General features: G+C 41.3%; 1 protein-coding gene across 6 annotated transcripts in view; it reads left to right on the top strand.

Moving 5' to 3' along the window:
- Window positions 1-14,958, top strand: part of wupA (troponin wings up A) — a 47,976-nt gene that overhangs the window by 7,026 nt on the left and 25,992 nt on the right. For 3 of the 6 annotated variants that reach the window (XM_080275982.1, XM_080275981.1, XM_080275980.1), the window contains exons 2-5: window positions 5,028-5,055; window positions 10,284-10,328; window positions 13,300-13,425; window positions 13,922-14,045. In XM_080275982.1, the coding sequence (XP_080132108.1) occupies window positions 5,044-5,055; window positions 10,284-10,328; window positions 13,300-13,425; window positions 13,922-14,045 (307 nt within the window). In that variant the 5' untranslated portion in view covers window positions 5,028-5,043. The remainder of the gene's footprint in view (window positions 1-5,027; window positions 5,056-10,283; window positions 10,329-13,299; window positions 13,426-13,921; window positions 14,046-14,958) is intronic. The other 3 variants (XM_080275983.1, XM_080275984.1, XM_080275985.1) reach the window with 2 other exon arrangements.

The following is a 14,958-nucleotide window of genomic DNA, read 5'->3' as shown; positions in this document are numbered from 1 at the left end:
TCCTCCCCACCTCTCTCTCTCTCTCTCTCTCTCTCTCATCGTCGGCCCTGCACCAATATAAACGAGGCCACACCACCACGCTCCAGTACCTGCCCTGCCCTGCCCATTTAGCACACATGTTCTCATTCACTCACTCACTACCTATCTTTAACTCTTGCTTTCTTTACTTCCCTTTCTCACTTTCTTTACCTCCCTTTTTCTCTTTCTTTACCTCTTTAGCTTTCTTCTCCTCTCTCTCTCTCTTCCCTTTTGCATTCTATTCCTCTCTCTAATTCTCTTTAATTCTCTCCAAGTTCCTTTACCCTAGTTTTCGCATTTTTTCTCCTCTTCCTTTCCTCTCAAACTCATCTTCCTTTCTACCTTTTTTGTAACATGATGTCACTTTCATTTCTTCACACACATCTTTTTTCTTCACCTCTCCCCTCTTTGTCTTCCCTCCCTCTCCTTTATAAATCTTCTTTTCGCTTTTCCTTACATCTTCTCTATCTCTGTTTCGCCTGTTTCATATTGACCTTTCTCGTTTCTCTCTGTAGGTAAGTCCGCCCTCTCTCTCTCTCTCTCTCTCTCTCTCTCTCTCTCTCTCTCTCCTATTCGCATTTTCTATCTTTGCATTTCCTTACTTCAACCCACCTTTACTTGGAAAAAAAAACATATCAGAAAGATGATGATGATGGTGATGATGATTTCCTTGTCTTAATAACCTCTGAATTTAACACTTTCGCGGATATGGCAGTCTATTCACTTAAATGTCAGTGGATTTTGCTCCCTAAGAAAAAAGTCATAAATGTCAAAGCAAATAAGAAACGATTAGTGTTATCGTTTTAAGTCACACTGAAGCTTCTTAGGAAAAACATCAGATGGTTTTGTTCAGCTAGGAGAAGCCCTAAGAGCGAAGGATGAGTTTTAAGTATAGTCTTGATTCTGGTCGTAACCATGATGACGTAGGTGTGATGTCAGGTAATTACTTTCAAGTGTTAATTTCACTAGGGATTATAAACGAGTATAATTAAGTATTGTGGATGCTATGGCACTAATACCGGCCGGTCATGTTGGTGGTGGTCGTGATGATAGTAACTATAATGGTTTCTTTTATTTTGAGCTGATTTCAAGCCTACGTACCAGCCACATACCATTAATCCCTTCAAGATGACGACATTTTTTTTTTTCATTCTGGCAAATGAAACACGAGTATGTTCAGCTAAGAATTCTTTGCTTGGAAGGGTTAGAAAAATTTCCAGTGACTAATGTTAAAACTGAATATATATATATATATATATATATATATATATATATATATATATATATATATATATATATATATATATATTAGTAGCACTATACTGCGTACATTATGCTTTATGAATATCACAATGGAAATACAATAACGAAAACCAGACGACGGAAAAAAAATAATGCAGACCCCACGAATTCCACTTCACATCTCTGATCGCCTTCCAACAGTCCTGCCTGATGTACATCAAAATCCCAAATCGTGAAGTCTCAGTTACCCCACCAGCTGCGATGACTGTGGGTCAACAAAATCTGCGATATACAGTATTGGGCCAATTGCGCGCTTGGCTTGGTGTCGGATGTCGCTGCTCCTTTTATGGTGATGTCGGAGTGACGTGGTGGCCTGGCGCGCCGTACCTGGCCCCGATGCCAGCACTTCCTTCACCCGCGCACGCCCACCCTCCCTCCCCATCCAACAATATTATCACCCCGGAACTGACACACATTCTTGCAAACATACGAGCGTCGAGGATGATAATAATATAAGTGTTGGAAAGTTACTGAGATGCCTACGCCGGTATTCACAATATACATAATTTCCCCGGGCAGATGCTGAAACCCGGAGTGTCTTTTGTAACTCAAATCGTCGAAGGCCTGCCGACGTGCGGTCTAATTCTCTTTCCTTCCAGCTGTGTGATATAGTGTAGTTGCTCTATGTATCTGGGAGTTTTTGCAATGTTTGATCTTAGCTACTGTTATTAAGTATGATGAATGAAGTAGTTTAGAATTCAGTTACTTAAAACTTTCCATACATTTTTATCAGATTAGTTACTGAAGTAGTTTTCGTGTCAGTTATTTTTAAGAATAACTATATAAGCTAGACCTCCACTTTCACTCAGTAACAACTACAATTTTCTGTTTTTAGTAGCCAGTGTATTTCACATTTTGAAAGATTAGATGAAGTTAGTATGATTTTTTACAATGTAGTTTATGAAACGCACACTGTCGATTTTGTTTAAAGCATTTCAAGTAGCATCACACTGCATTTTACAGCAGAACATGTGAAATCCCATAGTAGCCACTTCTGACGTTAGTCGTTGGACAGTAGCAGAGACATACCCATGTTAAGGGCACCCTGTATCACCATCCCCTACAAAGTTCACCTGTACTGACCTGGAATTTGGTCGTATTCTGCACAGCACAGGAGGTTTCGTGGCACGTTTCCCTTGGCGATTTATTTTGCATCCGACACCTTTTATATCCTCTGGTTTATTACTGTGGATATTAAGTCCGTTGCAAAATGATACAGATAACATACACGAGGATATTAAGGTGCAATAAACAAAATAAATCGATAAGGGGATTGTGTCATGAAGTTTTCCATGCCAACGAGAAAACGGCTTTTATACCCCTAGGTTGATACTAGGGCCGCGTGGCATAACAAAAGGTACACGTGACACTTTTATCTTTGCCCTGTGAGTTAGCAGCACCTGGCTGGCCACCCCTGGCCTCCACATGACTTGTAAGTAGCTGGTGTGGTGACGGCGCCCTAGCCTGGAGTGCACCCTTCCCGCTACACCCCACACGTCAACACAGCTGGCAAATATCTATTGATTATCAAAGCAACTTAGCATGAGATCTATGCATTTTCACACAGTACTCGTAGTACCTGTTTATATATCTGATATTCTGGTGTCAGTTTATGTACTACAAACACCTTTAAAATTTTATAATTTCCAATTAATATAATCATGATAAAACGTCTTTCAATTTATTCATTCTAGCAACATTGCTTTTCACAACAACGGGCTATGGTTTGTTCTGATCACGATGTATCCATTTTGACACGACATACGCCTCATTATAATTAGCTTGAGGTATATCCAGGCTGATTTACTCATTCCAACAAAAAAGTTCATTCTTCACAACACTGCTTTGATCACGATGACCTGCCAGCTGTGTGACGTTTTCTCAATCAAGGAATGGCTCAAAAATAAATAGATACCACGATTTAATTTTGAGCATTCCAGGCGTTTGCTTATGATGATTTATCTGGTGACAGTAAAAGCTCTCCATGTCTGTAACTGGATATGATTTCAGTGCAGACTCACACAGAGTGTTGTGGAGTGCACCACCTCTGTCACTTTATGTGTCTATCTTGATAAGCAAGGAGGCTGTTTGAATTTGCTTATACAGTACAGTATACGTATTATGTGAATGGCTTTATTCTGACCCTTAAAGGTTAATACTGTGTAAATCGTATGGAGGAGAGCAGCTTCCTTGGATGAGTGGGAGGGCCAAGCTACGCCCCACCTGGCTCACTCACCACCTCATGCTCGGTGTCATTGTGCATTATTTTACTTTTCTGTTATTCTCACTTCCCAGCAAATATCAACCAATAATATAGTAATTCACATGCTGATACCCACACGTTCCGGTAATTATGTAATCAATAAATATCTATAAAAATAATATCACACTGACAAGTTAAAATTGAAACTGACGTTATATTAAAAACAAAAATGGGAACTCATCTCCATTCCCAAGGTCTGTTATTTAATGAATACTTATAAAACTGCAGTGTTTCCCTTCAGCGCATGAACACTCAGTCTTATAAGTAAGAAATAAATAACAATACACTGGACCAAAAATGAGAACTTAAGGTTCAGTGACCTAAAACGATGATCGATGATCAGCTTCTTTAACATGAGTGAATTGCATTTTATATGATTTGGAGTGTTACCTGCACTGCATTTCCTACTCCACTATTGACTTGCTAAAATGATGAAAGCAATGTGTCAAATTTTATGTTTGATAACATGATTTACTACTTTTTAAATAATTATTCTTTTCGCTCTACGATGTTCATGATTAATAACACCAGTTCTTCACAACCTGCAGTGATTTCGCTCGTCTCAGGTTTATTTATTTCATTTTCTTCTTTTACCTTTCCGCGTGTTTGCCTCTCGTGGTTTGACTAACTATGTGCCATCTTTCATTTCCAGTTCCTAAACCCCCTCAATCACCACCACCACCATGTCGTCTGACGAGGAAGAGTACAGGTAAGCCCCCTCCCCTCCCCCGCCCCACTATGCTAGGCGGGGGCTGGAGGCTCACCCTACACCACCTAGGCCGCCCCTGACACGCAGGCATGTACATCCATCAGTGAACTATACTACACAACATGTTTTAGATCTACTCATCAGTGGATAATGCAGGTCATATAAGCCTGGCCTAATGTAGGTAATGGAAAATCAAACACCATGGTACGCATTCCGTAAGGTCCACAACTGCTGCATATTATAATGAAAAAATCTCCCTGTCAGATGGTTCATATATTTAGTAAATGATTTTTTTTTCCAAATATCCACATGATCATTATTAAAAAAAAAAAAAAAAAAAAAAAGACAATGTACTGTCTGAAAAATCTGAAGGCTAACACATACAAACTTCTCACGCTTTAAAATATATTAAAACATCAACGAATCAGAATTATTCTTTCCACACTACAATTTTTTATTATATATTATGACCGTTGTATTACAGCCAACTCTGATAACACAGGCAAAGAGCTGTATTACATGGACTCGACAGAAGAGGTCACGAGTTTCAGGATGTCCTTGAGGTGGCAACTATGAGGATTTTGTAAACGAGAAAGAGATACCCGTATGATTGGTCTCTGTTTCTCATGTCAGTGTCAGAGGGGAAAATCGACTTGTTGGCGTCTGTGGAGGGGATGTTGCGATATGCTTACTAATGCTCTCATTCTCTTCCCTTCTCTCAACCGAAAAAAACAGCTCAGAAGAGGACACAATGGCGGACGAGGTACATTTGCTGTGGTGCAGATCTTTAACCAATCTTGATAACCTTCGTACTCACAATTCTAACACGTATTCGTATGAACTACTATGGTTTATGTGTCAGCTGTACAAATGACGACTGTGTAGACGGAGCAAAGCACGGTAGGTACAGTACGCAACCTGCACGCCAGCAATCCCTAAACCAACTGCATCAACCTTCCCGAGGGAAAAAAAAAAAAAAAAAAAAAAGGAATACAATAAATGTAAAGCTTAATACAGTGTGGTAACTGGAGGACCAAAGGGAGAGTGCAAGCGAGATGCTGAGTGGTAATGTGTGGGTGAGAGCCTGGTGCATCTACCTGCCAGTCACTGTTCACGTCTTGCACACCTATCTCCACACAGCGTCATTGCCCATAAAGAGGACGGCTCAAAATAATCAGTGTTATAATGAACACGAATTTCACAGACTCTGATAATAATGTGTGTTTTCTTTATAATCTCTGGTTTAGCGTGCCTCTGTGTTACCACTCTGGCTTAGAAGCAGTGCCAAAGTACCGTCGCGGGAGTAAGTAGGTGTGTGGGCGTGAGTTAGTGAGTCAGAACGGTGGACATGACAGCCAAGACCTGACGTCACCACTCCCATCCACATGGGCCACCCACGAGTGTTGCCCTCATCACATGGCTGCTTTCTTCCACCAGTCCCAGCCATCCCAGCCATAATATCCTTCTGCTAACTTTTGCTATATGGGATCTGGCAAACTTTTTATGATATATTTCGGGTGGAATGATGAAGAATCAACAGTTGGACGTTATAATGTACACACTAATCTCACATTGCGCTGCCTATCTAGCCAGAAGTAAGGACTTGGAGAAGATTTATCAGAGCTCTACTGACTCAAAGTGCTTTCCTCTTTTATTATTATTTTCTTTTATTACAGAAGATGGCATCCTTCCCGCTTGTTATGTATTTTATTTTAGATTATAAGTTTTATTTCTTATTATTCAATTACATCCATGTCACTGTAAATACGTTTTGTAATAACATCACACTTTTGCCACCACCATACCACACCTCGCACATCTACGCTACACTGTACACAATGACGCCATTATACTCAAACCATCATTACCATTAGTCACTTTAATTCTAGTACAGCCATGATTTAATTAGTTGCACTTATATAGCTAGTATTAATAGAATAATTTAACAACTGACCTTCATAGAACATCTTTCGCTTAGTAAGATATATTTATTTTGCTGCCCTGACCCGGCCTGCTTGACGCCACACAGCCATGAGTACTGGCACGACAGCCTCACTCTGACGTGGTTGCAGCACACACGCCAACTGTGGTCATTCATTGCCGCTGGTTCCCTGTACAAGCATACTCTCGAACCAATACTTGTTACAGCGAGAGAGAGAAATTAAACCAAAAATACACTTTGAGCCACATCCTCTGACATCGAAAATATTGTAGTACTTCTTCCGTAGCGATTTTTTCTTTTACTTCATCTTGATATTCTTTTTCATGTTGTTTACTTCTTCAATTTTGGCAAAACTTGTATCATTAACGTGGACGAGGATGTGGAGGTGTGATAGGCAAAACAAATCGCTGAGGAAGATGGGTCACGAAATGTTTTACCAGAATATGGCTTCTTCATTCTGTTATCATCGTCCGTAATGAATGATTAGTTGATTATGAACGTCAGAGAACCAGCCTTCTCGATCCGTAGGTGAGTGGGGGAGGAAGGAAGCTAAAAAATAAGGGCTTCAAGTAACTTTTCAAATTTTCTGTGTAAGAGGCAATTAAAATGTTTGAGCACTACCATCTCGTACTCGGGAGGTTCTGACAGCGATTTACTTCCTTCTTCCCGCCTCCTCGACCTTCGAAGACGAGGAAATATATCGTTCTTTTAAAGTTTACGATAGATTAGGCAGCGATAACCTGAACAGCTGCTGAAGGCCATGACAATTAATTTTCACAGAGTCGGAAAGGGAATAATGATATTGATTTCAGTCTTCACGTAATGGTATGGGAAAATTTTTAAAAGATACTATCATTAATAAAGACAGGACATAACAGCAGCTGATTCAGTGATGTCGCAGCTTCGCAATTCTCTTTCCAAAGAATCAACTAAGGAGCTTTCTTATCCCATCCTTCCTTCCCATCCTCTCGGTGAAGCCGCTTCTCTCTCGTGTGAACTACCACCTCTCTCTTGAAATGCAAGCAGTCATCACAGAAGAGAGAGGTAGCTGATCCGGACCAGGATTAACAAGCTTAGGATCAACTGGCTTTCGTAACTTAGATTTGTAATTGCGGGAAGAACAAGAGACGCTAGAAGTGTCTGTTCTTTCCTTTTCCGTCCTTTTCAGAACGAATCATAGACTATTTACGATAGTCTCTTGATCTTAAGTTTGCTTATGGATTCGGGCCCAAAGTCACAGGAACGACAAATAACTTGTAACGTTACTTTTCACAAAGTACTGAGTCTATGACTCAGTTTTGTAATTTTATTACATTTTTAAAATTCCGGTATAGTTCACCACTGTTCACTGGCATTACTCAGACGATTTTCTTCGATTCACGTTATGAACATTGTCGGTGCTGTGATTTACATATACCGTATTTCCTGAGTTTTATTTAAGCTACTTTGTTTATCAGTAACAAAAAAAAGTTAATGCATGCTGGGCGATAGAAATCCAAAAGATATTTGGCCTAAAAATTGGTTGGAGTGCGGGAAGCTAACGTGGAGTGTTGTGGTGGTTCCCCCTCACAGCAGCGAGGAGGAGTCAAGCGAGGAGGAGGAGGACCCAGCAGCCGTGAGTTGTCCCTCATACTAACCCACTAAACCACATCTAGGGCTATTTTGCCAGGGTGGACTATATATATATATATATATATATATATATTGTCCACACTGACTAGCTCTTTGGGCTTCACCCTCTCCGACCATCAGAAACTTCCTCTTAGGACGAAATGAGGACTAGATTCTAACACAGAATAACCGATCCAGTACATTAGACTTTTGCCTCATAATTATCTTTGTGTGAACATTCTTACCTCTTACTTAATAATTATCTACGACGTATTTTTTGTATTTTCAGCAAAGTGTGGAATGAATATATCCGTTTTTTAAGGGATATATATGACTTTAACGTCCGCTGTTTTACACCATCCAAGAAATAGCATATCTTTCTTTTGGTGATGCATAAGTATTTGCACATAATTATGCTGGTATTTAGACTTAACGTATCGGTTGTCTGGGAATATACGGTATGTGGATTAGCACTTTTTTTTTTTTTTTTTTCAAGAATACACGTGTCACTGCTGTTCAGTATTTCCACGGTGACTAAAAATGTGTAAACGTCCCAGAGGAAGTTCGTGATGCGTAGGAACTTTGTGACTGTTCTGAAGTTTGGAATTTTATGCTAAAAATAATATAAGAGTTGTTCTACTACATCAGTAATATCAGATTTTGTATTAATTATATTAATGAACTTACAATATACAGTATATATTTTTTCTTTTCCTGATTCAAATGTAAAGTACGAATTCAGAAGCATTAAATTACAGTAAAGTTGACTGAGAATTAATACTGACTGTAATAACTGATCTTATGCATTACAGGATGTTATGAAATGAGATGAGTCATGGTAACTGTATGCCAGTAGCTCTAGTCTGATCATACAGTGTGACAAATAGATATAGAAAACTTAGATCTAGTATTTTCGTCAGTGTCAATTTTGGAATATAGTCTTGTTTAGTCTATAAATTTACCCTCTTGAATATAATAGCATAGCTTTGTGTCTTTTGCAATATATATATTCTCTGAAGTACGGTTCCTTGCAGCACAGGGGCAGCCTCGTGCCCTGTCCATCATTGTCTCGTCGATAGTTTTGTCATCGTCCTAGCTGTCTTGTTGACGTCTTGTGTAAACAAACACCAATCGCTGAATATACCTAAGGCGATAGTGGAATTATCACAAAGTTAAATATGTTATTTGTGTTTTGAATTATTCATATCAATTAATTAAGAGAAAAGAATCCAGCATAAATAAAACATTGCTATGTCGGTTACAATTATCCAGCGTGCACGTCTTCCCAGTTCTACTGCTCCTGCACTCGTTGTGCTGAGCTGTGCACAGATGGTGGAATTTATGTCTTTTTACCACCACAGATACTTGCATGGTCCCAACCTTTAAGCTCCCACAACAGCATCAGTAATACCCAAATTTCTTACCCACCCACACACATTTCCAGTTTCAAATAACTGTTACCCTTTTTGCACTGTAAACAAATACTGCGCTTCCACCCACTCCGATAAACTTCCAATGGGAATGATCCATCACAGTTATACCCCTTTTAAGTTTCGAATGTTGAACCCAAAGGCATGTGGGATAATGTTTACCTTCCTTTTTTAAGTTTCACCACAACTTCTTCGGTAAACTCAACTCAGACTCCCGAAGGATTTATTATTTTCTTCACCGACGAAATCTGGGATGAGACCCAGAGGACTCGGTCAACAGACAGTCTTTTTTTGTTTTGACGACAACCAGCTCTAGAAAGAAAAGACGATGATACTTCTTCTTCTTCTCTGTCTCTGTCACTCTTTCTTTGAGTACGTGGGTGAGTGTGTGAATGAAGGTGCAGTGAGACGTGCCAGTGAGATTCTACAGTCATTATAAACATTTTCTTAATGACTGACATGACGTGTGGGTACAGAGTAGGAGGGTACCACGAGAAAGAGCATAAGTTCTTTATTTCTTTAATGTTTCAGACTACACAAGACTATGAAGAACAGTCTTGCTGAAGATGGACTTTTTCTTATTTGAAACGTTAGAGAAATAAAGAGCTTATTATTTTTTTTTTTTCCGTGTTTCCCTCCCACTCATTTTACACTTCTTTGGACTGTATATACTGTTAACTTAGGTGTATATCACATTACGGCATATACACGTGACTATTCCCATGGCTCTAACCTCAGACAGAGTGAGTTGCTAGCCGTGGACGAATACCATTGACACCCATGACGATTATCTATTCAGTGTGACGAATAGGTAAACGTGGGTGAATGTGTGAATATATCCTCCACAGTACCAGTTTGATCCTTCCCTTGGTATGTGTGGGTGTGTAAGAGCGTGTGTGTGTATGAAAGGGTGTATGTGGGCGTGGGTGTGGGCGGGGGTGCTGCAAGAGACCGCCCTCGCCCCACCAGCCCTCTCACGCCCACCCCCTCCATCTCTCTCCCCTACAGAAGGCAAAGGCGGCCGAGGTACTTGCTAGACAACGAGCTTTGGAAGTATGTTCTGAGTGTCTCTTACTAACAGCACGGGGGTTATAATGGCATATATCACGACGTCCACCCACTCTCACTCACTTCATGTAATGTACAGTAACGTAATGTTGCGGTGGACGAGTTTGACTGTTGAAGTTTGGACTTTTGAAGTAATACATGAGTTAAAGGATGGCAGTTTTGTTTTATAAAGTTTATATATCTAAAGTAAAACTGACAAATATCATTCAGTAATAGTATTACAACGAAAAAAATATTTTACTTAAAGTAATATTCAGCCTTTTATGAACAACTCCTAAAACTGATAAAGCTTTTTTCTTAATGAGTGTTAAACATTACAAAGTGCAGCAGATCTCAGCCAGGAGTATCAGAGGACGAGCCTCTCAGCCTCCACGTTGAGGTCACGTGACGTCACAATGAGGTCATGTGACTGACGTGAGGTCAGGTCGTCCTGCCAGCAGCCCCGAGTTTGGTAAAACAGCCAGTCCGCCTTACTATTGGGCGCGGCGGCCGCCCACACACCAACACGCCCACCCTCCCCTATCGTGCCCTTACCCCGTTCCCGCCTACCCCGCCCAGCGGCTGACATCACCGCCCATGTTGTTATCTAAGTCCTGTGCCTCGGTGGTAACGGCACAACCTCAGCCGGGCCAGGCCAGTAGTATAACAACATCCATCAGCTGGTCACCCTGCAGTGGTATTATCTCCATCCCTGATCAGGAAGCGAGTATAATGCTACAGACCAGCTGATGTCAGGATTGCCATTATGCCGGCTCGTGCACCTATAGCGGCATAACACAACCCTTTGGGCGGGGTGCAGGGCGGCGGCAGGTCACAATTGTGGTGTTGGTGAGGCCGCGCGCCTCCTGTCAAGGCGGCCCTGTGTGCGAGGGACGGCCACGGGGCGACACCACACACCCCTTCCTCACCACCCCCTCCCCACCCCTCACCAGCTCCTCTCAGCCTCACAGCAGGCTCCCCTCGCTTCCCCTTACCTCTACACACGACCCTCCCGGGCTACCCACAGGCTCATTTATGGTTCTCACACCAGCCCAAGCCGCCCCGCCGCTCTCATAACAACCTTCCCTGAGATGCCAAAATAATCGACAGTGATCACCTCTTTCTCATGCTTACAAAGTATATTTTCATGCAGGAAGGAGAAAAAGTTACATAATGTGCCCAGTCCTTCAATCTGCTCTTCCTTCATAAAAATTGCCAACAGAGAAAGAGAGGTCCTGACAAGATATTTTTCATCTCTTGGTCCTGTACCACACCTCCGTTCTGACGGTGGTGTGGGCAGCTCTAATATAGGGCACAGGGCTCTGTAACACCTTAGGAGCTCCAGCACTAAACAAAATGATAAAACCATGATAAATATCTTCCATGTCTGTCACTTTCATTATTTCTCTACCCTTTTATACCTCATTCTTTTACTTTATGACTTTTTATTTCCTTTAAGTTTTCTTTAATAACCAAGATTAATTCCAACATCAGGAGCTCACATTTTGAAATTGTTCATACTAAAGAGTCACTGATGAAAGTTATAGATATATAACTTTAATTTAACACAAAAAAACACTGATATACAGAACAGGTTTAAGTTAACCAAACTCATTTGTTTATTGTCAAGACTGAAAACTGACTGCATTAAAACCTGAAGAAGATCATTTAGAGCACTGGGCAGGAGACGACCTGCTGGTGGGGTCGTGAGGTGCTGACAGAGTGGGGTTGATCACCAAACCTGTATAAGGTCGTGCCCAAGGGGTGGTGTGGAGCCCCTCGGCCCTCCGTCAGCGGGCGGGGCTGTGCAGAGTGCCAAGCCGCCTCTCACTAGCCCTGCCAGCTAGCCCGGCAAATGGAGGCCAGGCCGCTACCTACAGCCCGCCGCCTCGCTCACGATATAATCATTGTTCACAGACATAGCGTTATGAAATTATCTGTCATTGGCAAACGCCACTAAGAAAAATTCTGGTAATGTATCTCTGCAGAAGGTACAGTATTTACAAGAAAGTAATTGTAATATCGTACTGCTTTACTAAGAAGACAAAAGTTTAACTTCTTTCCAGTTGTCTGTACTTTGTTATAAATGAATTTGTAATAGCTACTGCTCCCAAAACTGGTTAAATATGCCACCTCTACTAACACAGAAACAATGTTATTAGTATTTCTAAGATGTATTCTGCCGTGAGGTGTCACAAAGTGGGTGGCGACCTGAGTCTGATACACTCACTCTCACACGCTTAGACTAGTGTGGTCTCACCTTATTTTAATTAATACACCAATTGTGCCTAAAAATGCGAAATACATCTCGTGAAGCAACCTAAACAGACTGTAGCCTTGGTATTATTATTTTTGCACGGCCAAAACTGACAGTCCCAGCACCGAGTTTGTTCTTTACCTTTCCATTTATTTAAGTTCTTTTTGTTTATCCAGCCGACTTTTATTTCTTAACCCTTATAATCTTCTCCTTATGCTTAAGTTTATATTACCAACCACCCTTACTAATTCTTTTTTTGATTCACTCTTACGAAGTGTATATCTTATCCCCTCAACCTTTCAGAAACGTGTATTAAATCATCACTCAAATATACCAATAATCACTCAGATTACTCTGTACTTTAAATAAATACTGTTGGCATCGCAATTAAAGACAATAAATCGCAGTAACATCTGTATAATAGATCGCTTATGACCGAACACGCTTTAAAGTCATTTTTTTTTTTTAATTTATGACTTAAGGTTTACTTTCAGGCCACTTTATCAATATAAACATAAACTTAGGTAGTCTACTGATATGTCTTTTTAAGCATACTCTTCTTTCCATAACAAATATATCAGTTTTTTGCACATCTCAGTTAAATCTTAAAAAGTGTAATTATTCAGATTTTACAGTAAAATTCATATAGGCAATGGAATAATATAAAATGGCAAAGAATCTCGCCACTTGAGGGCACTAACACCACCAGACCACCCGTAGGAAGCCAAGAGGAAGCAGGTGGAGATCGAGAAGAGGAAGGCCGAGGTGCGCAAGCGCCTGGAGGAGCAGAGTCAGAAGAAGCAGAAGAAGGGTTTTATGACCCCTGAGCGTAAGAAGAAGCTCAGAGTAAGTTCATAGTATATAAAGGTGAAATTTGCTTGAGAGAAATATGCTAAAAATAAATAGGTATAAATTTTGCAGTGGGTTGAGGTGAAATATGAATGAAATATGCTTAAAGTCACCAAATGAGATATTCTTAAAACAAATGAACGTAACTTTGCTGTGGGTTGAAAGGTTATATGTGCTTAGAATTAGCCTAATATTCATACCTTTGCAGGGAGGGTGTAGGATGTGGTGTAAAAAAAAAAAAATCCCTTAACTTTTTCACTAATTCAGTCTCACCTTCACTTGCTCATTACCTTAGTTTCACCTTCATTTATTAACTCCGTCTCACCTTCACTGACTCATTACCTCACTTTCACTGACTCATTACCTCCGTCTCACCTTCACTGACTCATTACCTCAGTCTCGCTTTCACTGACACATCACCTCATTCTCACTTTCCCTTACGCATTTTCACCTTCACACCACTCACCTCCTCCTACCTCCTTCCCTCCTGCAGCTGCTCCTGCGTAAGAAGGCCGCTGAGGAACTGAAGAAGGAACAGGAGAGGAAGGCCGCTGAGAGACGCAAGATCATTGACCAACGTTGTGGTCACCCCAAGAACCTCGATGGTGCTAACGAAGGTATAGTGAGGTGGCGGAGGATGGAGGGGACGGGAGATTGTGAGGGAGATAGGAGGGTAGTGAGAGAGGGAGGGAGGGAGGGAGACGGTGGGAGAATGAGGGAGAAATACTAAGGAATCGTAGGAAGCCAGGAAGGGAGACAGTGAAGATAGGGAGATAGTGAGAGAGGGTGGGAGATGGTGAGAAAACATGAGAAATAATGAGATTCAGAACACTAAAGGCGCTAACGCAGGTACACTGAGACAGCGGAGGAATGGAGGAAGGGAGATAGGAAAAGAGATAGAGCGATAGTAAGAGAGGGAGAGAGAGATGGTGGGACAACGAGGAAGAGAAATAATGATTCAGAACTGATGGTGCTAATAATCATATAGTGAGGAGGCGTAGGAAGGGAGGGAAGGAGGTAGGGAGTTGGTGAGATAAGGAAGAAGATATGGAGACAGTGAAAGAAGGGAGGAGATGGTGAGAGGAGAAATAATGAGTTTCAGAAGCCTGATGACGCTAACGAAGGTACAATGAAGAGGCGGAGACAGGAGGAAGGGAAAGAGATTGGGAGATAATAAAAGAGGGAGAGAGATGGTGAGAAAACATACAGGATAAATAATGAGAGATTCACAACCTCGATGGTGTTAGTGGAGAGACAGGGAAGCGGCTGAGGAAGGGACGATGGGGGCTAGGGACGATGGGGGCTAGGGAGGATGGGGGCTAGGGAGCGATGGAAGAAGACAGGGAGATTGTAAGAGGATGAGGAAGGCTAATAATAAAACAGGGAGAGACAGAGAGGGAGGGAAAGAGGTATCGAGAGAGGGAGACAGACGGAAGGATAATAGCGAAGCGGATACATGAGACGGGAGGAGAATGAGATGATGGGGAGAAACAGCGAAAGAAGAAGAGAGATACTGAGAGATAGAGATGA

The sequence above is a fragment of the Coenobita brevimanus genome, chromosome 63, assembly GCF_032717465.1.
Source record: "Coenobita brevimanus isolate Jiangsu-jjx chromosome 63, ASM3271746v2, whole genome shotgun sequence".
Taxonomy (NCBI): domain Eukaryota; kingdom Metazoa; phylum Arthropoda; class Malacostraca; order Decapoda; family Coenobitidae; genus Coenobita; species Coenobita brevimanus.
The sequence above is the reverse complement of the archived record's forward strand: the minus strand, read 5'-3'. Positions and strand labels throughout refer to the sequence as shown.